This window comes from Takifugu rubripes, chromosome 13 (assembly GCF_901000725.2).
Source record: "Takifugu rubripes chromosome 13, fTakRub1.2, whole genome shotgun sequence".
NCBI classification, from domain to species: domain Eukaryota; kingdom Metazoa; phylum Chordata; class Actinopteri; order Tetraodontiformes; family Tetraodontidae; genus Takifugu; species Takifugu rubripes.
The window spans coordinates 16,856,738-16,879,532 of NC_042297.1; the positions used below are offsets into that span (position 1 = coordinate 16,856,738).

The 22,795-nt window shown below is 48.1% G+C and overlaps 1 protein-coding gene across 2 annotated transcripts in view; it reads left to right on the top strand.

The window, feature by feature from the left end:
• The first annotated feature begins 36 nt into the window (after positions 1-36).
• The window catches only part of gpc5a (glypican 5a), a 69,902-nt gene continuing 47,143 nt past the window's right edge, over positions 37-22,795 (top strand). Inside the window, exons 1-6 of one of the 2 annotated variants that reach the window (XM_029846180.1) lie at positions 37-402; positions 2,076-2,237; positions 15,912-16,372; positions 16,474-16,707; positions 17,318-17,451; positions 17,601-17,726. In XM_029846180.1, coding sequence (XP_029702040.1) covers positions 252-402; positions 2,076-2,237; positions 15,912-16,372; positions 16,474-16,707; positions 17,318-17,451; positions 17,601-17,726 — 1,268 coding nt within the window. In that variant the 5' untranslated portion in view covers positions 37-251. The remainder of the gene's footprint in view (positions 403-2,075; positions 2,238-15,911; positions 16,373-16,473; positions 16,708-17,317; positions 17,452-17,600; positions 17,727-22,795) is intronic. The other variant, XM_003969906.3, reaches the window with a different exon arrangement.

Below are 22,795 nucleotides of genomic sequence, written 5' to 3' on the forward strand. Positions count from 1 at the left end.
CTCCAGCAGCGGTGCAGGTAACGCTCCGGTTCCGCCTCTGTAACACTCGGTCCAATCAACTGGGCCAACATGCCGTTTTCTGACAGTCACTCTGCAGCCTCTTGCGTGTCAACGTGCGTGTCGGCGTGCGTGTACTCGAATGACTCCTGGATCATTTTCACTTGAGGAAACGCGCACAAACCGCTGAAGGTCGCCCGGGCTCACCTGAGCGCACTACCGGTCAACTTTCCCCGATCGCCGCCGTCTCCGAGATGCCTCTGCTGTGGATTACTTACTTTTTCTTCCTGTTGTGCCGCCCGGGTTCGGGCTCGGGAAGCCCGAACAAATGCGACGAAGTGCGCAAACTTTTCCAACTCACGCAAATCGGAGCGGGTCAATCATTGCCCGTCAGCCCCAGAGCAGGTACGGAGTATACAGAGATGTGTGTCTTATTCCTGCTGCAGATAGTTGGACTCTTTTAGACACGTTTATTGCTTAACTAGAACCAACGCTGATTCTAAAAAGAAATAAATCGCTTTGCGCAATCTCTACCCCCCCCCCCCCCCTCCCCAAAATTGCCCAGAAGCTGTTGGCCTGTCATTTAAAGGCTTTTTGAAGCATCCCCTGTACTTTTAAAAACACACGCCTCTTTAAACTCATTTGAGAGGCATGTGCGCATTTATGATAATAATACAGGCTGCAGCAGAGCGCAGCATGGAACGGCTGAAATGATAACCTTTATGTGGCTTTGATTCGGGGTATCCATGGAAACCGTGTGTGTTTATGCTGCAGGTTAACGTGTTGGGTTTAAACATTCGCGCACGAGTTAAGGATCAGCAGGTTCGTGCAGAAACGTGATCTTTGGGAACAGTTTCTGAGTCAACAGCCCACATTCCTGTTTACCTCTCTGGGAAATATGCTGCCTTAATCCACTGGCAAGTTCTGGGGAGATTTAAAGAAAAGTAAAAAAATAAATAACAGCCAAACTCTGCTCCATCCAGCGGACTAATGCAGATAAGTGGCTTTCAGGGATTAACGGGAATTATTTGTGTAAAGTTAGGCAAACCACACTTAAGTTTCCAAACGTCACCCCAAAAAGTAATCCCTCATGGTGCTTCATGGGGTTTAAGAGGAAATTTTGGATTCTTGCTCCTGTTGCTCTTTTTTGTATGGGAGTAAAGCTAAATGCTGCCACAAAATACCTCTATAAACCCCCCCAACCCCTGCTGCGAGGAAAACCAATTTGAGTGTCAGAAAACCCTCAAATTGCACCTAACTCTCTAAATAGCCGTCGTACGGCAGTCGCAGCTCCTGTCACCGGCACGTGGCTTCTGCGGGGTCCTTCTCAGATGGCTTCGGTCAGATTTTGTGTAATTCCGCATCCCAAACCTTTGTTTACACCCGCCCCTCTGCTGACCTCCGTGGCAGTTGGAAGGACTTGCCGAGTCTTGTGGGGTGACGCTGCGTGTTGTAGGTCAGCGATTCCAGAGGTGAATGGGTCGAGAACCCTTCATTTAAAGAAATAACCTCCAGAAGTGTCAGGAATCCAGGAGGTACAGTTTGTTCAGGGTCAGAAGACGCTTGGAAAGCTTTTGGTTTCAGTCAGAACTGCGCTGCCCTTTTAAGTCCTCTTATCTCGGACTTTGAATTCCTGCCGATGTGCCATCACCTGCTCTGCTCGGCGCTCACGCAGGGAGCTGATAATGTCTCTGGCTCCGGTCCTGTGTTGCTCTGTCGGCGTGGGGTTTCTTTCTCCAGGGTTTAGGTCATGTTGAAGATGTCTGGATTGTCCTGAGTACAGGCAGACTGCTCAGATTTGCTCCCATTGAGCGCTTGTGCTCACAACCATGTTTTGGCCACTTTGAAAACTTAAAAAAATAAATCACCTTCCTCTTGGAGACTCATGTCCGATCAGAAAAGATACATTAACCAGTCAGGGGGTACGACAGGTGACAGGGCGGGAAGGCTTCAGCTGTTGGATGAGGGCAGAGGGGGGCTGGGGGAAACACGCTACAACTGTTTGAGTGACTTTTATGAACTGTTTTAAGTGGACAAATTCACCGCGATTGATAACATTTGATGTCATTGACTGTCAGAGTCCGACCTCCAGGTGTGTGCGTCCAAGCACCTGACGTGCTGCACCAAAAAGATGGAGGAGAAATACCAGCTGGCGGCCAGGAGGGACATCCAGAACCTTCTCCAGACGTCCAGCTCCAGCCTAAAGTTCCTCATCTCGCGCAATGTCGCCGCACTCCAAGGTAAGCAGCCGCTGTAGGCGTTTGCCTGCCTTCCTGCTGCCAGGCGCTATCGGGGCTTGTTGTGGCGCTATCTTTGAGGCCTGCGGCGAGGCCACACATGGGGGCAAGGAGAGCGGGGTCTGTCCTTCCACCGCGCTCTGATCTGGTGATCATCTAGGATAAGGATAAGGATAAAAGACTTTATTGATCCCACATCGGGGAAATTGCACGTTACAGCGGTAGCCCGTGGTGTACAATACAGAAAAAGTACTAAAAGAAAAATAAATGGCGTATCTAGGCCGTTTGCCGTGAAAGCGCACGTATACGTATCAGATGTTGGTGCCGGGAACCTGCGTTCCCACTTTAATTTCTCCCAGATTTCGCGGTTGATGTGCAGCTAGCCCTTGGAACGGGTGACAAACACAGTGATTATGGAGCCGCGTCATCACGCCGGTTTACTTTAACAGCGTCTCCGGCTTGTTGTCCTCCTCCCAAAGTTATGATTTGTCACACGATCACAGTGATTTTGCTGCGGTTTGCAGAGGCAAAGCTTTAACTTAAGCTAAGATAACAGGCATTTCTGTCAATATTTAGGTAACGCAGCCCACAGCTGGGTGAAAAACCTGGTTAAATCTATTCTCAATGCTGAAATGGTTTTTCTGGAGACAGTGCCTCTGATTGACCGGTTAGTATTTGTAGGTAAGAGCAGAGACTTAAAGGAAGGCAGGTGTTGCTAAGGACAGTTTTGTAAACCAAGATAAGTACGCTAAATCAGGGAAAATGAGGATCCTTCAGCGAAGGAGGGGAGGGCGACGCAGAGAAATGCAACGGAAATGAGTTGTAAACACGTTTGAGGCTCTAGTTGAATAAAATCCCGGAGGACACGTTTTGAGACCTGAAACAGAGGACAAGTCCAGGCATATGAGGACGTCTGGTCACCGCAGCTAAATCATAGTCTGGCCACCTGAATATCATTATAATAAATCAACCTTTTCCCCCCAGCGGGAAATAACCTTATCCCAAAGTTACTTCCTGGTGGTTTTAGGAATGTAAAAAAAAAAAACATATCAGGAAGATCTGGTTTAAAAAGTCCCCGAATGAGCGACGCTCTCGCGTTTGTATCCTTGGCGCGGCGGCTGCTGCTCGCCTGTGCCAACACAAACAGTCTTCCCTGTCAACAGCATCAGTCAGCAAACACGGCGGCGGCTTCCAGCTTCCAACTTCCAGCAACAGACGCTCAGCAATTTAAGGGTCACACAACAACACTGTGGTGCATCATATATAAAGCCATAAATTATGCTCCTGGAGCTGTTTTTATTGATTTTTTTGAACTACATCATCAAGATACCTGCAGCAACATGGGATTTTTCGATTTTCCTGCATCTTCTACCCTTTGTTTAACCTGTATTTTATGCACGGGAGTCTAAATGTACTGAGTTCTGACAGGTTATTGAATATTCTCTAAGTCTGATGACTGTGTCGCATTAAAAGTCTTCCCCTTTGTCTTCTCCTCTTTAAACCCTGCGCTGTGAGCTACAGTTCTCTTGCGTTGCTCCGTAAATGGAGAATATGGAAGAGAAACAAGAGTTCTCAAAAGTGCGCAGCAACTTCAAATTGACAGATTTTTATTACCTCGCATTTGCAATAAACGCAGATCTACAATTAGCACTTACATACGCAGACCTGTTGGCTTTCACCTGTTAGCAAAAGAGGGTGAACATCCTCTTCTGCCTTGGAGGTTTGGGCCAAACCGGTCATTCAAACAGCTTCAAACGGAACCTTTGATGACACACTTCCGTAGTAAATATCTGAAAATGCAGCGTTCTTTATGAAGGCTGATGCTGGTCAAAAGGGTTTCTTTGTGCAGACATTTTGACTCCATCTCTCTTTTGCACACACACACACACACACACACACACACACACACACACACACACACACACACACACACACACACACACACAGAAAGAGCCACCCATGTGGAATTGTGTAGAGGTTTTAAGAGCCTTTGTCACACTGGGAAGCACCATAAGTATGGGAAGCACGGAGGGACAAAAGACACTGGCTGTTTCCTACTACCAGAACAGGGGAAGAGGGACTATTGCTGTTCCTGTTGGTGTGTTCAAGGTGCTGTGGTTGGCACTAAAAGAGTTTGCATATCACCAAACATTTGGATGTCACAATTTTGTTGTTGTACCTCACTGTAATGAGGTAGGTGGGCCGCGCCAGGCTGAAAAACAACCTCTGGGTCTTCAAAAGTCTGTCAGCCAACATTGTAATTTGAGTCAAGTCAACAGAGTGGACAAGCACTACAAGCGGGCCAGATGAGTCAAAAGGGGGCAATGTAATACGCTCGTTTGTTTTGTGCGAGACCTTCAATTAGATGTCTCAACGTGAAGCAGCTCAAGGGAGCAAAATAGAGGTACGTAGGTGGACAAACATCTTAAACCCCCAGGAAAAAATGAGATCACTCCTCCAAGGAAGCGTTAGACTTTAAACTCATTTCATCTTGTGAAGGCAGATTTGCTCCATTTTATCTCGCTCTTCTTTTGGATCACTGGAAGAGCTGGAGGGGGGGGTAAAAATGTACGAATCATGACCCAGCTAATCGCAGAAACTGGCAGTTTTCCAGAACAGTGTCTTTCTATCCTCTCATACCTTCAGTGGGTCCGTGAGTCTCTGAGGGCTCCATGTTTTCATTCACCGGCTGTGGGGTCTCTGCACGTCGTCGGCACAGCGCACAAATATGCAGCCCGCTGTGCACGGCTCCAGGCAGGGGAGGGGGTTCTTTTTTGCACCCGCACAGGTTGTCTCACATCCATAGCAACCAGCCTGTGCAATCTCACAGCGCCCTGTGAGGCCGTGGTTAAATAACAGTCAGCAACAGGACCCACTTTAATCAGCTGTTAAGATGCCTGAGAGGGTTTGTGAAGAAGAAAACTCCAGCGTCCATCCTCTTGTGCTGTGATGATGTTAAAAGATCCTTCAGGAATTCATTTCATGCATAGAAAATTCGGCTTTTATATGCAGCCACTGAGAAGATGCTCTATGAACAGTGGGCACATCAATCGGACTCGCTGCCCACTTACTCACGGCTGAAATCCATCTGGGATGTAAGGATGAGAAAGTTCCCGGATTATTAATGAGTCTCCTGCAGGTTTTCAGTGGCACCTCTCATGTCTTGTGACGCTGTATAAACATTTGCTCCACAGCATCGAGTGCTCTTGCTATCACATTTATTGTGCAGTATTTATTTTATTTAGCTGTTCCAACTAGGCAGCTAAAGTGCCCCCCTCACATCATAAGGGCAAAGATGCTACAGAGGGAAACGCTTTGAAAACAAGCACTGTTTACACGGGAACCTTGAAAACGCTGTAGTTTCTATGCCAGGCCACTAGTTGGCGAAGTGCTTTGCATTTCTACAGTATGTAAAGGCTGACAGTGAAAACTTGGCAGTAGTTTTCAACACAGGCTGATGCAGCCACCAGAGCATTGTACAGATATTGTACAGCATCGTCAGATATTTGGGCACGAAAGCGAAATTAGCAAATCAAATGTAAAAATAGCATTTTTAGAATGAAAGGGTACTCGGCAGGCATATTTTTGTGTCAGCACAAGAAGGTTCCTCCCCAGTGTCTGTCTGGGTTTTCTCCAGTTTTCAGTTAAAACCATGTCTGTTAACTGAGAGTGTGTGTCTTGTAGTGGACTGGTGACCTGGTCAGAAAAGCTGGGATAATTCACCGTGATGAAGGTTGAGTTAGCTGTTGACGATGTTCGTCCGGAGACAAACGTCTCACTCTGCTGTCAGCGCAGATGCTTCGTTTTGATATCTTCGTATTTTTGCCCTATCGCTATTCACGCTACAAAAATGTGTTTTAACGCTTAATTTTGCTCCATCCTTGAATTTAACGTGGCTGTTCGAGCACTCCCAGAGCAGATGGTGTTTATATAATGCCACTCTTGCTTGAATATCTGTGGTATGAAGCTCCGGTGGTGCTTGAGGCTCGGCAGTTTGTGGTCTTCTTTCCCGACATTGCTGATTTTGGTTTCCAGTCTTTGGGAAAACAGCAGTTTTACACAACATGTGACACAGACATGGGCAGCCTTTCTCTTTTTTTTTTTTTTTTTTTCTGAAATTCATTCAGCGTCTGGTTGTGAGCTACTGTTTTGTCAGGGAGTCAAATGGCTCAGACAAATCTAAGATCAGTCACGCCTCTGGAAATGCACTTTGAAAGCACCGATGCCGGTTTACCAGGACACGTCACCCTTCAGTCCCTCTCGATCATAATAGGATCCTTTTAGCGTAACCTGTGTTCGTACGCTGTAACTGTGAGGAAAAAGACGCCTCACTGTTGGCCAGCAGAGTCCCTAGCTTAGAGCAACACTTCCCTGCATTAAGTATCCCGCTAAGTAGGCGACTGTTTGGGTTTGTGGTTTTCTTTTGACAGTCCTGTCATGTTTGATTTTGTTCTCTGACTCTTTCATGTTCTGTTCAACTACTAACCGCCAAAGTAGTACAAGCACGCCGTCCCACAGCAAATTCATCCTGGGTTGAGACGGAACACTTGGGATGTTCTGCCTAAACTGTCCGATTCTTTAATCCAACCAGGCTGCTTGGCTCCGGCCCTTTTTTTTCTAAAAACAGGCCGCACCAGCCTACCCTACCCACATCCAACCGTCCCATCCAAACTTCTCCACCAAGAATTCCTCTGTCCGCCCTAACCAGTACGTTGTTCATACCGAGGCCATTGTGCTGCAGCGGCGTTCTTTTCTGGTAAACTTTTGAGGTCGGTCACGAATTGGCTGCTCATGTCAGTCGGAGAAACTATGTAACTTTTTTTTTTTTTAGGGGCTTTTGGGAGTTCTTTTTGCTTGAAAGGAAACATTCCTTGTTTCACAGTCGAGGCCACTTTTAAGAGAACGTGATTTGAGAAAAGTGCTCAGCTAAACTGGCTGTTCCCGCTATGAAATGTAGAACGAAAATAAATGTGTGCTAAACAGTGGCCCGAGGTGCTGACTTTTAGCTGGATTAGTATCAATATTTAAATGTTGTCCTCTCTCTATTGGCCTAAAATCATTCCTAACCAGCTTACTGCTCTTTTGAGCGTCATTTATCAGCCCTGTCCACCGGCTCCACGGCTGCGGCTTCTTTGTTGTCACTTCTACAAGTGTGTGTGTGTGTGTGTGTGTGTGTGTGTGTGTGTACGGGGGCCTCTTTGAGTTTCCCGCAGAATTCAGGCCCGGCTTTGTGATTCGAGGCTGGACAGTTGATCCAGGGGAGGACAGAGAGGGAGAAAGAATGTAAAGGAGAAGAAGAATGAGGAGCGGAGGGGAAAAAAAAGGTTGGGAGGATGCCAGACTCTCAGCACTCGGAGTCAGAAGTTGAGGATTTAGAGGGGAGAGGGATTACCCGGAGTCATTGCCACGCAACAAGCCAGGAGTTGTGGCTGACGCAAAGAAACAACTTTCCTGGTTCCTGCTTTTGTACGTTAAAGGGGTATTGTTTTCCTGGTTTAGATTAATCCGGCCGCGCCCCCAAATCCCACCATAACTTTACCAACTCCGTTATCTCGCTGACACATGACGGCAGAGGTTGGCGTCGGTCCATCCAAGTCTCAAGCGTGTCTCTCCACAGTGTCATGATCACAGAAATAAGGTTTAACAGCCACCGTCCTTGTGAAGCTTTCCATGAGAGGCCCTCCACCACTAACTGCTGACTTATATGCTGTGTGTTGGGTTTAGAACCACTGCGATGCACACCAGTGTGAACACCCACACACACACCCACACACACGTCTTTGTACCCAATTCTAACCTCAACCTTAAAACAATGTCTTAACCCTCAAACAGCCCCTTGAAGTTTTGAGGCCCAGCCAAAATGTCCTCACTGCTAGAAGAATGCAGATTTTGATACTCAGTGGCAGTACAAGAACGCACGCACACACAACCACACACACACACTGATACATGCACTCTTCAAACCAGTCAGCACTTTACACTGTTTGTCTCCCGTGTGCGCGTTTGAAATGGAGATTTATGACCGCTGGCTGTTGTCTTAGGGCCAATTTTCAAATGAGATGATGCAGCATGCTGTTAAACAGGAACTTTATCTTTGAAACAGATTTACACTGCTGATTTTTACATTTTTTATTTATTATTTAGGGCGCGATGTGACGTTGGGCTGCGTGGACTTGGTGTTTCACTGTGATGTTTGTGTAATGGAGCTGAGAAATGTGCAACTCTTCACACTGTACTGTTAAAACCGAGCGGATGCTGACAAACCATCTCTTTGATTCAGAGGAGTGGCGACGGGTTGCTTTAAGGCCATGCTGGAGCCTTTTCTTGTGAGGGAAGCTTTAAAGAAATCAGATATCTAAATGGCAAAGGAGACTCCAGCAGGGTTCTGAAGTTAAACTCTCAGTTCTGGTAATTGAGGGAAGAAGAATCTCTTCTGTCACTCTGAAAGAAGGAAGTATTTCCTGGGTAGGGAAGGAGTCTCCAGGGATTAGCATGTAATCATCTGGGCACTGAAATCCCAAACATGGCAACACACACAGCCCCCCACTCTTCTCCCGTTTCCTCATCCTGTCCGACATGGCTGTCGTAATGACAAAATTGCCTCGCTCGGAGCAGTAGTGACTCGGCAGAAGTTTTTAAAAAAAACACCCTTTTACTGGTGCTGCTCCAGTACGGCTGTTGGATCCAGACTGGCCTCTTTGATTTTCCCGGGATTACCGAAACAATTGGAGAGTCTTGCTCGTCTTTGCACAACCACGCTGTAAACTAATGTAAAATAATGCTGCCGTTGCTCCCATTCTGGATCAGGAGGAAACCGGTTCAAGGAAAACAGGACTCAAAAAGACTAGTGGACTTACAATAAATGTCATTTAAACAGACATGGTCTTATAACACCCTTTTTTTTTTTACATTTTAAAGTAAGATATTTACAGAAATATTGATGTTGGCCATGTTAATTTCAGAATCTATCTACAGTATCTTGATTGGGTATGTTTGTTATTAACAATAAGAAGCAACGTTGACCTTTTATGGTGACCTTAGCTTAAAAATGCTCTGATTTAATATTTACTGCGTTACAGTTTTCTTAATCCCTACAAATCCTTATGAAAACAAGCTTTGCGTGTGTGCGTAAATGCTGAAAGAGGCTTGACTTTATAAATCAGGACCATTCATTCATCACATTTATGAGTGTTCTGCTGTTCAGGCTAATGACAGTCGTCCTGTTGGCTCTTTCGCTGGCTTCAGACCAGCCGCAGGAAACTCCCAACAGCCTCGCACAGACCCGCCTTTGACAGCTTAATGAAAGCTTTATTGTGATAACATTATTTTCCTCCCATCACCTAAAAGTGGCCGAGCGCTCGCCTGCTGAGTTTCTGCGTGCTTCCTGACATCTTTATGAGTCGGCGCGTCCTAAACTTGACCTGCCGGACTAGCGTGTTTGACTCTCCTTTGCGGAACTCCGCAGGCTCCTACCATCCCGACCACTAGATTTAAATGCCCGACCTCATCCTAAACCTTGACCCACCATCGTAAATTAACACCAGAAGCTCTGTTTTACATATAAAGAGCTGCAAAATGCCCTCATTTACTCTAAATACCCTCCACACAGCACGTATGTCTGCATACTTCTGCACAAAAAGTGCCTGTGCCCCACATTACTGACCTCTCTGCATCTTTCCCCGAGTGGTGCATTAAAGGCTGCGTTCACAGCCAGACTCTATGCTCTTTGAAGTGTTCAAGAGCTGCAACAGATCCACAAATATTGACTTTTAAGCCTTCTGGAGGAAAGAGCAAGCAGCAGGAGGGAGAGATAGGGATGGGGAAAGGGGGAGTGAAAAAGCGGGTGCAGGCCTGGGCAGAGAGATGGATGGAGGGCAAAATGTCCTCAGGTGGGTGTTGTCAGATTTCTGACTGAGGCGGTAAATTTGTTCTGGCTAAACACCTGCGCGCCATCAGGAGTATTTATTGATGTGCATGAGGAAGTGCACAGAGATAAGGGCTGGAGCTCCATGGGAAATCCCAGCATCCTCTTGTAACCAGAAGTCTTTCTCTGTCTCCGTCTCTCTGCCATCAGGGGGTCGGCCCACGTCGCCGAAAGGATCTAAACTGGAGTGTCGGAGAACCCTGCGATGTCGTTCCCTCTCCGTGCATTTATGCTCTCCCTCATGCAAACGTGCTGGCACCTGCCCGAACACACAAACGCACACGCGCGCGTAGGTGAGAGGGCTGGTGGCTTGTTTGCAGATCAGATCAGGCGCCGAGCCCCTTCGCACAATAACGTCGGCTTTCTTCAAATCTCCTGATGGTGCGAGGCGGCCCACCGGCTCCTGTGCGCGCGTGGGTTCTTGTTTTCAGCGACACTGACTCATTCCTGCATCTGTTTGGGCCATCGTTTGTATTCATTCCTACTCCACCTTTGACAATCTGATACACCAGCGCAGCAAAACAGGATAAGTTTCCTAAATTCTCGAACAAGAAGCAGCTTAAACGTGTGTGTTCACCTCACACAGACATCACAGGCAGGTTGATTTCACACCACAGGTTTAAGTAACTTCAAAAACTGTCACAAGCGACCATAATATAGCTGTATTTTTAGCAAGATAAAGACCCTTAACACACACACACCATTCGCACTCACACTAAGGGGTAATTCAGAGTCTCCTATATACCTATTGAGCAACTTTTTGGAGCATGGGAGGAAGCCAGAGTGCCCAGAAAGAACAGAGAGAACATACAAAAACAGTCCCATGCCTGGACATGACTCAAACCAAGAACCTTCTTGTTATGGCTACCCCACCACACTGCCCCTGAAATATAAGTTGTTTTTTCAAAAAGATCTCATCTTACAGTCCCGTCCGCCTTTTTTTGTTTTGTTTCGACCTTGGCACAAATACGCAAAAATCACCGACAATAGACCTGAAACGCAGGAACACAGGTGGGTTCTTTTTCGTCCTTTAATGTGGACATAGTCCTGTGTTGACTTTACTCTCTGAGCATCGCTGCAGGTCGCTGGCTTCCATTGTGTCTCCTTTTCTCCTGGATGAGTCGAACCCGCAGCGTCACCGGCTCACACAGAGAATGGCCTTTTCTTCAGCCTATCGCATGTCACCAGGCCCTTCTGTTGTGGTTACAGCTATTCAGAGAGCCTGAATCACATTAATGAAAACCATCTTTGCTGAGGTCAAACGGTGGCATTTCATCGCTCCGTAGCCGGGAGCTCAGCGAGGGCCGTTGAAGTGGTCTGGTCACGGCCTACGCTGTCACGCTCCTTTCCATTAGTGCCTGCGCCGTGCTCCTGTTTGTTCTGTGGGTGTTGTCTGTTTAAAAAGGTCATTAAACCACAGAGATTCATCTGACTTCTCATCTAATTGACTGATTTTTCTCCCCTCCTTGCTCGATGAACATAAAAAGACACAGAAATCACCCTGTTTTATGTCTCTCAGCAGGTGGTTCGAAACTGCGGCTCTTTTTTTTTGATAGCGGTGAATCATGAATTATGATTTGGAAACCAGTCAGTTTGAATTCACGTATTCGGGAGGGTTTATTTGACACCATGAACGAATCAAATTGGTAAATTTAAAAGGTTGAGTGTATCTGAACATAAAAATGAATATGGGATATTGTGCAAAACTGCCACATTACGTTTATGAACGATTATTATACAAAGTGGTCTGTGTGGCAAAAAGGTTTTGATGTTTTTTATTTTTTTTTAAGGAAAAGATTGCTCCAAGGTCTGAGGGGTGAGATGTTAGCGTGAAGAATGTCTCCCTCTAGTGGGGACAGACCTGCTTGACATCCTCCTCATTCTGTTTGTTTTACTTTGGATTAAAAGAAAATCAAACGGAATTTTTTTAAAACTGCACATCTGCACCAAATGTCTGATCTGTCATTTGTACAGCCAGAAACACATCTGGGAATCCTCTCCTGCTTCCATGCCAGCTGCCATAGGCCCTGACCTCAAGCCTACCCCATCTCTGGGTCGTCTGTCACAGCTAACAAGATCATCCTACATTAAAGAAAACGAGAAACGCAGCAATTACGGGAAAATGGAAGGAAAAAGGGGGGGATCAAATCCAAAAACCTTTTAGACACGGAGACGTTCGCAGCTGTGTGAGAAATCCAAGCAAACGAGTGCTGTCATTGGCATGTAATAGCTTATTGATCTGCATTATAGTCCAATTAAACATTGCTCATGTGTCACATGCAGTGTGTTTCTAGCAGCTCCTTACACTAAATGGTTGAAATCCACCATTCATGCTTTGAGTTCTCCATCTTGCACATTTTAACTAAAAAGAATGCGCTTTAGCAGGGAAAAGACCCAGATTTTATTTACAAAATAGGCAGAATTAATCGGAAATAATAACATATCCTTATTTTATCAATTTGATTTCAAGGAATTTCCCAGCTCAAGTTGTTTCATTATCTGTGTCTCCATTTTTTTTTTGTTTCTTGTCCTCATTATATTCAGCTGCAGGACATCGAGTGTTTTTTGTACCAAGCTGAGCGTTATTATGCTCTACTGTTTCTTTCCTGTGTAAAATTTGGTAATAATTTCAGTTTGCAGCAATTATCTTTGTCACACACACACACACACACACACACACACACACACACACACACACACACACACACACACACACACACGTATCGTGCTGCTACTTAATTAAAGTAGACCAGACGCTCAGTAACGCTGTAAGAAACCACTCAGCTGCAGCCTGAGTGGTTTCTGTCACACTGACTTTCTTCCCGCAGTCAGAAATGAAAACACGTCCGCTCCCTTCTTATCAGCTGGGTCACTGACACACGCACACACACACACACACACACACACGTGCAAACTGTGCCATCTTCTTAAAGCTGCAGAGAAACACCGTCCAAATGTGCCTAAAAAGTGGGGTTAAAAGAAAAGAAGGTTTTCCTGGTTCCATCGGTGCTGCAGCCACTCTGACTGCAGCTTCAGTTCAGGGTCAGCTGACCTCTGACTGGTCGGCCTGCCCGGGCTCTGTCGCAGGTTTACTCCGAAGGGCTGCTTGTTAACTTTTGGAGCGCGTAGCATCGATGCCGCCTCTCTGAGAAGACACATTTTTGGCTGCTCTTCATGCAAATCCCATCTGACCGGCGTCTCCTGGCATGCAGGCGCTGTGTTTTTGCAGTCGTGCTATTCTGGGAAATATGCAGTCTCTGGACGCTGGAGTTGCTGTTTGAAAATCTGCACTCTGAGGCTCCTCTCACTGTTCCGTATCCGCCATCTTCTGATGTGTCAGTCAGGTGCTGAATACTGTCACCACTGATTCACAGGCTTATCCTGAACTCTTTGACGGATGACTTTGTGCTCATCTACATGTCGCTTGTCAGGACTTGAGGCCTCGGACCGACTGTGTGTTTATGCTCTGCATATTTTACACAAGGAGACTTTTTAAAGAGTATTATAGAGGATTTTTCCTCCCGCTCCTCCTCCTCCTCCAACTCTTCTACTTTTAATCTCAGTTCTCTCCTTCTGTTCTCTGCATCCCGAGGCGAGCCTAGAGGCCTGCCCGGATGGCAGAGAGGCTGAAAAATAATGTCATTAAAACTGCCAGAGCCAGCCAACAACTTCTGAGTGGGTGTTCTTCTGCTGCAGCGGCATTATCGATCCCCTTATTAAGTCTGCCTCTCTGCCCGTCATAGACGCCGTGATTTATGTCGCAGATTTAAGTGGGGGGAGGCACAACACAGAGATAAAGCGCAACACTTTTATTTACTCTACAAATATTCTTCATGCGCTTTGACAGGTGGGATTCATTACCTCCACAGTCTGACCCCCCCTCCCAGCATGCAGGATAATCCCTGTGGGGCTGTTGGGATTCTGCAGGATGTAACAGTGTTACTGTAGCCCGCCGTCGCTCCTGTCTCTGCCTGTCGGTGTCACTGACCTGGGGTCTGCTGCGGGGACGTGCACAAATCCTCGAGGGCCAGAGCACCTTTTCGGTCTTTCTTCCTGCATTCCTGCAGCAGCAGACCATCACCCCGGCCCCCTCCGGCCCCCTCCGGCCCCCCCTCTGGGCACCCACCCAGACTGTTGCCTCTCAACTCCTGACAAGCACATGATGCAGAAATGGCTCAGATATGAACCCAGACGGGGAAAGAAAGGCACAGGGATCAACCCAGGCCTCTCCAGAATGACCTGACCTGTATTTCTGTGGGGGAAAAGTCCAGCACGCGACCTTATAACGAGACTATAGAATTAGGATTCTCCTTTTAAAGCTACTTATTTAGAGTCGCCTCTCTTTTTGCCGGTCCTTAAAATATCCCTGATTCTGCATGTTGGAAACACGGGCGGCCCAACGCGCAGCACAGGAGGCAGCCGCCCGAACACGCCGACAAGAGGCCTCGCGTTCACTTCCATTTAACAACAACACTCCTGATGTCAGCGGCCGCCAGAGTGTCTTCTGGCGTATCCGGATGTCAGCTCTCCCGTCGGGATTCCCAGTGTTCGGTGAATGACAGGAACAAGATGAAGCGTGTGATACGGTGTCGGCGTGTTTACACGTGGGCTCCGCGTTTCCGCTTGATGCGCGGTGGCACACGGGTGTTTATTTATTCACCAATGACTGCGACAGAACTTGCAAAGCGGGCTAACGCCACTCCTGAAGACAGGCGAGCATCCCGGCTGTAGGTCACTGCGGAGACGGACTGTTGAGCAGCCAGTAAACCGGAACCAGCGTGTACCGACCTTCATCAGTGCTCAGGCGAGCCCGCTAAATCACCATCTGGGCTCATTTCTGGGCAATGTTCGGGCACATTCTGGAGGAGACAGTAGTTCCTGGTTTGTCTGCTGTCTGTGGGCGGTAATTTGGTCAATAAAGACTGTAATCACGGGGCTGACGTGTGTGTACCGCTGTAAACACAGCACAATCAATGTGTTTCTGCCGGTGGTCACAGCGGACCGCTGCCAAGTGTCTTTCATTCCTGTCCTCCAGCTAGGTTTTGACCATCCTGGGCACCCCCCACCCCCCACCTCGATGATGTCGCATTATCTGGATACTTCCTGTAACGACTGTGACCGAGAAACCGTGCCGTGAGCTAAAACGCGGTTTGTCACAGCGGATCAGCTCGTGTGACGGCGCGCACGCCGCTGTCTGCGTCCTGACACAGCAGCCTGCCCGTCAGAATCACAGCCGTGTTCTCAGGAGCGGAGCTGCGCCTTGTTTTGCTCACGTGGCCTTTTTCTGCAATGAGAAACGAATGAGTTGGGGAGAATTGCGTTGGGATCACTGAGAGCAGCATTGGCATTGTTGTTGCCTTTATTATATTAAACCATCAAAGCCCCTCCGCCTGCCTCACCTCCCTCCATCAGGTCCGTCCTCCAGCGGCGCCTCACGTCCGTCTCTGCTTTTTCCACTCGTTTCTGCTCTTGCAGAACTCCCCTGACACCTGGAGAATTTCTCTCCTCCGCTTCTTAGTTACACAACTCAAGCGAGTGTGGAGGAAGTGGTTGATTTACACGAGATCCTCTGTCCAAGAGTTCTGTTAGCTGTTGGTGACGGCGGCAGACTGGGCGAGTTTAAAAATGTTTCATTTGGGAATGAGCTCTGCAGCATGTGCCTGTGGTGTTTCCGGCCTTTGGAAGTTGACAGCTGCGGTGGTGCCGGGTGTGTTGTGATCGTGTCTTTGCATCTCCTGCCGTCCATCCCACAGACACCTTCGAGGTCCTGGTGAAGCAGGCGGAGAACCACACCAACGTCTTCCTCCGCCAGTCGTACCGCAGCCTGGCCGACGAGGCCGCCGGCCCCGTGCGCGAGCTCTTCACCGCCATCGGTCTCTTCCTGATGGGGTCCGAGTTCAACATCGACGAGTCGGTGCAGCGGTTCTTCGACGCCCTCTTCCCGCTCGTCTACGGCCGCCTCGTCGACCCGGCTCTCGGCGACCTGTCCATGGGCTTCGCCGAGTGCGTGAGGTCGTCACGCCGCGACATGAGGCCGTTCGGCGCGACGCCCGCCGTCCTGACGGAGCAGATCGTTCAGTCCGGGGTCACCGGCAAGCTCTTCCTTCAGGCGCTGCACCTCGGCATCGAGGTCATCAACACCACCGACCACTTACAGATGAGCCGCGAATGCAAGCGCGCCCTGCTCAAAATGCAGTACTGCCCCCTCTGTCAGGTCGTAACCGACATTCCAGGGTCGACATTATCAATCTTAACGGATTAATGGAAGCTTTTACCATCCTCAATAAATACAGAATCTTTTCCTTCTCTTTCCAGGGCTTAACCCAGTCGAAACCCTGCATGGGCTACTGCCTCAATGTGATGCGGGGTTGTCTGGCGAGCATGGCGGAGATTGACATCCACTGGAGGGAGTTCGTGCACTCGCTGGAGGGCCTGTCAGCACGGATGCATGGGCCGCAGGATTTAGAGCAAGTGCTCCTGGGAGCTCACACGCTGCTCCGTGATGCTATCGGACATGCCCAGAAAAATGCGGCGCGGCTCTCAGCCCAGGTCAGACCATCACTGAGGAGGGATTTAAGGTAGTCTTGCAACTGAAATGAGGCTCTCTTGGAGGTAATAAACTGGGATTTCCTGGGAATCCTGGAGAATGGTACAAGATAAAGCATTGCTGGAGAGATTTTAGGAGGAGAGCTGCTGCTGTTGCTGTTTTTTTTCCCCATGTCCAATGGGCCTGTGGTGTGGAAAACCACAGATAAGTGGGCTGGAACAGCCTCGCACCACACATTAGTCAGAAAGTGAGGACAAACCTCTCCGGAAATACATTCTTGCGGGCAGAACAGGCATAGAAGAATTCCGAGCTGTGTCACCGACCATTCCACTGGTTTCACACACAATATATGGTACGAGTTAGATAAATATCACATATTTTGAGAAAATAGTGCCATAAAAATAATAAATTCATATCATTGGAGTTTAGAAAGAATTCAGGACGTTTATCTTCATAGAAGAAACTTCATCTCCATCTAGTGGCAGTCTCGCGTAACTGCAGTAATACGTAAAACGCAATATTAATTTCTCTCTTCGCTTCTCTGCCTTGCATTTGAACTTTACTGAACTATAAAGTGCACGATCGCCTGCTGATTTTTGTGTCTCTTCTCAGGTCCACAGAATGTGCGGCCCCCCGAGCAGGAAGTCGGCTGAGTCGGTCAGCGCTCAGCAAGGCAGCAGCAGAGAATCCATCCCTCTTAAAACTCCAGTCAGAGGGACGGGGGACTCTCTTGCTGTCAAAAGAAGGTACGTGGGTGAAAGATGATATGTGTCAAAAGCAATAATTGCATTTCTAATGAAAAAATAAATAAAAATCTGCATCAGATATAAAAAGCAGGTGGTTAAATTGATATCATATTATGTGTGCGTGGGTGTGTATTTGGCCTCTTTGACAGGGACTTTCTGAATAACCTGCGGATGTACCGAACCCACTACGGCGGCCTGGCTGATCAGCTGTGCGTGAGTGAGCTGGCTTCAGGTGATGGGCTCTCCTGCTGGAATGGAATCGACGCGGTGAAAAGGTATTTAAAGAGAGAAAAACAAGATTGGTGACAGCTCGATAAAACCTTGCGTTATTATTAGCAGGGGAAAATAAGCACAAAGGCTATTTTAGATTTTAAGGGTTTATTGATTCCTCTCCGTCCCTGAAAACATCTTATCAGGATATGGAATTAAATGTCAGTCTCCATTAGCCTAATGGTTATTGCTGTTCACCAAAGACTGATGTGGCAAACAAACCCCCGTTCCTGTGGCTCGAGACTGCATCGGCATGCTGTTCACCTCACCTTGAAGAATTTGGAATTTTTGTGTGTGTTGAAGGAAAAAACAAGGTGAAAGAAAAATCCTTAGCAGAGCGGTGAGAACCCTCTCTGAAACACGTAGTCGCAGATGAATGTAAATAATGCAGCAGCACAGGTTCAAATCTGCAGACAGATGAGTGCGTTTTCAACCCAAAGAGCTGTTTCATCACGGACTCTCGCAGCTTCTCTGAAGCACCGCAGGAGTTGTCGAGAAGTTTCCTCACAGATTTTTTTCAATCAGTGTTTAAACGCTTTGGTCGGAGCCGAAGGGATGTTTAAGTAACCCTCGTAGAAACCAGAGAGATAACAAACAAAACAACAACAACCAAATCAGTTAAAACAACATAAAAACACACACCTGTAATCAGCTGTCAGTGCTTTGGGGTCCTCGGTCTTATGTATAGTTGTGTAGCAGAGCAGACAATCTGGCCTGTTTCCTGGTATCAGTCTGCGGCCTCGTCTCCATTAGATCACAGCTCTCCATCCACCCCCCCCCCCTCCTCCTCTGCCGTGCTGTCATCACTCAAGGACCTCTTCATACATCCTCAGTATGTGGTTGTTCCTCTTAACTGTCAGCCGCTGTCAGCGCTGTAAAAATGGCAAGCGGGTCCATATTTCAAACCGGCGTTGAGGTTGCAGTTGCCAGTTCGGGCTGGACGCTCGGCGGTGATGGATGACAGCCGCGTCCAGACTCACGGCAGCCCACAGGAGGTAAGAAGGAAGGATTTTGGGTGGGGGAAGGGGGGCGAGCGGAGGGCTGTTCCTCTGTCTCTTAGCTCCTCAAGGTTAAGTTCTTCCTGACAGTGGCGATTTAGTTGTTTCATCTTTTGCTGGTTCCCGTTATCGCAGCCATCTCCACGGCAGCCATCCTTCAGAAACAGAGATGTTGTGTGGCAGACAAAGAAGCAGAGTGCCGGCCGTCTCCAGGAGATGTTTACGGGCTGCGGGGCTTCTCTAAGCCCATAATTTCCCTTTTAACTCATTCAGCGGTTATCGAGGAGGACTCATTCACCTGGGCTTCTCTCCGCGCGTCTTCATTTTGATTGGAGCATCATTCAGGAACAATAGAGGAGGGAAAGCTTTGGAGCCGGGAGACATCAAGACTCGGCCCTGATCAGAGTCGGAGGATTGTTGAAGTCCACCCCTGCAGTTTCCTCCTGATATACTATCCTGCGCTGCTTCCTCTCAGCCCAGAATCCAAGATGAGCATCTGAAAGTCAAGACAGGCTGAGACAGTAACAATAAATAAACCCCTGCCAATAGGTCGTAACCCAGCATCCAGGGGGGGGGGGGGATAAAACCTGCTGCTGGATGGCGGCTGATTTACAGAAGCTTCTGGAGGCCTCAGAGACCTAAAATGATTGGTTCTGTTGGTGCCCGTGCATGCCCACACACGCTCCTCCTCTTGTGCACCGCCAACAGTTTGGACCCCCCACCCCCACCCCCACCCCTTCCCATTTTGATAAAATGGGGCAGATTAGGAAAAATAAAAATAAGAGGATGGGGTTTAAGAAAGATTTATTGCACTTCCTCATCCTGGTGGCTGGTAAACAAAAAGATAAAGAGCAATCAAATAAGACCAGAGAGGGAGAGCACGAGCAGCTTTCCTCTGAAGACGATGGCTCCAGGTGCACGTTTTCCTTTGCTTCCTTGTTTACCGACAATATAGAAACATGGATGGATTTTTCAGCACTCATTTTTTGGTTTCTTTTAATGCTAATAGCATTAAATTTGCCAGTGTGTTTCAATGCAACAGGAACACAGGAAGACGGTTCTGCAGAACACCTGTCATCGGACACGTTTAGCGCCCCCTGCTGTCTGTAAAGCGACATCAAAGGCAGCTTTGTCATCAACGCTGGTCGAATTAACCGTAAAGATAATAATCATCCGGCTTTAACAAAAGTTAATCTGCCTTCTTCAGCTTCAGGTTTCTATTTTTGACTAGATTGTTAATCCAGGACCTGAACCAGGCAGATGAGACGAAGACTCCGGTCCTGAACACAACATTGGGATCCTGCTTGTTGATTTGCTCCCTGCCTCCCACCCTGCAGCCGTGAAGTTGCACCGTTGTTATTGAAAGCTTTTATGTGTGTAACAGCCGTCTGCTGAGCCCACCAGTAACAATATTTCAAGTGGCGAGAAGCCTCCCGGCCTTTAGACCAATTAGCTCTCGGATGCTAAAAGGTTTGCAGGAGCTGAGGCTTGTGCAGAGGTGGGAAACACTTGCACACTTGAAAAGCCACGCAGGAGGTGTTAATTCCAGCCACAGACTTGTGCTGCGCGAGAGAAAAACTGAAGGAGGGTGTGAAGAAGGTCGTGGCTGTTGTGGCTGTGTCACAGCTGGCGTGCAGGGGCCACAGCCGTCCAGGTCAGGCTGTGACTGTGTTTGAACCTTTTGCTGCGATACTTCCCTTCTCTTTTCTTTTTTTCTCGCCCTTCTAAAAGGAATTTCCAGGATTTTTCCATCTAAACTCTGTTGTGATGGATTCATTGGCCCTGATTCGCCTGATACGTAAGGCGACTGATATAAAGGTGTTATTACCTTTAAAAAAAAAAAAAAATCTGTGCAATTGATGTAAAACTTGATTGATGCGCTGCTGATAGATGATATGTGAGCAGACAACAAAAGACTGGGAATGACAGCAGTGTTGGGTGAGATGGCCCCGTCTGAGAAAGGTTAACTCATCTCACATGTTCTTTCTATCTGTCATGGACACACACGCACACACACACACACACACACACACGCTGGTCTTCAGACAGACACGAACCGTTTAATTCAGACATCGATGATTCTGTGTTATCATAAAACCTCCGTGCAGATTCAGCCTGTCTCATGGTCGCCGGGAGGGTATTGTGATGTGTTCATACCAACAAAGACATGATGTCTGTCCGTGTGTCGCTCCTCCGTGATGGTTTTGTCCATCAGCTGTTTGAGATGCTGAGCTGTAACTCAGAGGTACCGGCAGAGATGAATGATCCCAAAGATGCTTAGTGACAGGCGGGCGGACACGACTGTAGCCTTTCTTGTAACAGGCCGCCCTCTGTGCTGGAAAGGGCGCACGGGTTGCGACCTCTGACCTTTTCTTCCCTCACTGCTGCAAGGTTAATGATGAAACGGGCAATGCGCTGTAACGAGAGCTAATCTGCCTCCTTCGGCTTCTAAATGTCCGCTCAGCACATTTTTGCCTGCAGATGGTTCCTTTGGCTTCACTAAAACCACAGATTTTACAGCCACATAAGCAAAAGCCCTCGTCAGCAAATGCATGTTGGGAAAATTTCAGAGAAGAGATCCTTGAATTTTTCAGCTTTGTTGCCTTTCTGCTCGAGAGCTCTGACTCCACGTGTCCTTTACATCCGAGATCCTTTCATTGCTTCCACTTGATGCTATAAAAGAGCAGGTGACATTTAATATCACATCGCTGACTGGTTGTCTTTTAACCCAGATAATGATGTTAATAGATCAGATAATGAGTTGCGAAACACAGCAGCTGCAGCTGAATGTAAAAGCAGCAAATATGACCTCGTCCTGACAGGCATCGCTATGACGCTCATTTTCAGTGCGACCTTTTAAAATTCAGACAGGAGTGGAACGAACCTGCGCACGTTAAAAACATGCAAAGCTCTGCCTGAAGCAATGGTGGGTGGAAACACTCACGTCTGGCCGTTAATAAAGCTGCTGGGAGAAGCTGCGACCTTCTGTCTGTGGAGCCATTCCTCCTTGTGATGCAGCACGAATGGCAGCGCTTCGGGCCTCTTTTCAAGCCCTCGCTTTTGTTCTTTCTGACCAGTAGGTGGAGCTCTGCACTTTTATCTCCCCCTCACACGCGCGCGCACGCACGCACGCTCAGCAGACACATGCCAGATCGCTCAGTCCTCTGTCTTCCTGTATCACTTGTGAAGACTGCACGCACGGACTGTTGGATCTTGTGCACAGCCTCCCTGACAGCGACAGTGACAGACAGGAAACCTCATTTTAGCGATAAACACACACGTTTCTGGAAGGCCGAGTCCCCGCGCCGCGCGTCTGCAGCCACGAGGCGACCTCATTTTAAATGAAAAGGGGTAACCTTTTAAATATGCGCTGTCAAATATATTATGCAGGGCTGGTCTCCGAGTCACTATAGTGCGGGAAAGATTTCCCTCAACATCATGCGTGTGTGTGTGTGTGTGTGTGTGTGTGGGGGGGGGGGTTTGTATGGAGTCATCAGAGCCTTCAAGATCAAGACGAGTGCAGATGAGGGTTTTCATTCCAGGAAACCAGCGAGTTAGTGTCTTGTATGAATCAGCCGCCATGACAATCGTGCTGGATTCATTTCTGGTTCTGATCCTTTAATCTGTCATTGAAGATGGCAGCAAACTTCACATGGAGGGGAGGAGGAGAGGAGGAGAGTGGAGGAGAGGAGAGGAGGAGGAGAGGAGGAGAATGAGGAGAGAGCAGAGTGAGGAGAGGAGAGTGAGGAGAGGAGGAGAGGAGGAGAGTGAGGAGAGGAGGAGAGGAGGAGAGTGAGGAGAGAGGAGGAGAGAGGAGGAGAGTGGAGGAGAGGAGAGGAGGAGGAGAGGAGGAGAGAGGAGAGGAGGAGAGTGGAGGAGAGTGGAGGAGAGAGGAGAGGAGGAGAGTGGAGGAGAGTGGAGGAGAGTGAGGAGAGAGGAGAGGAGGAGAGTGAGGAGAGAGGAGGAGAGAGGAGAGGAGGAGAGTGGAGGAGAGTGGAGGAGAGTGAGGAGAGAGGAGAGGAGGAGAGTGAGGAGAGTGAGGAGAGAGGAGGAGAGTGAGGAGAGAGGAGAGGAGG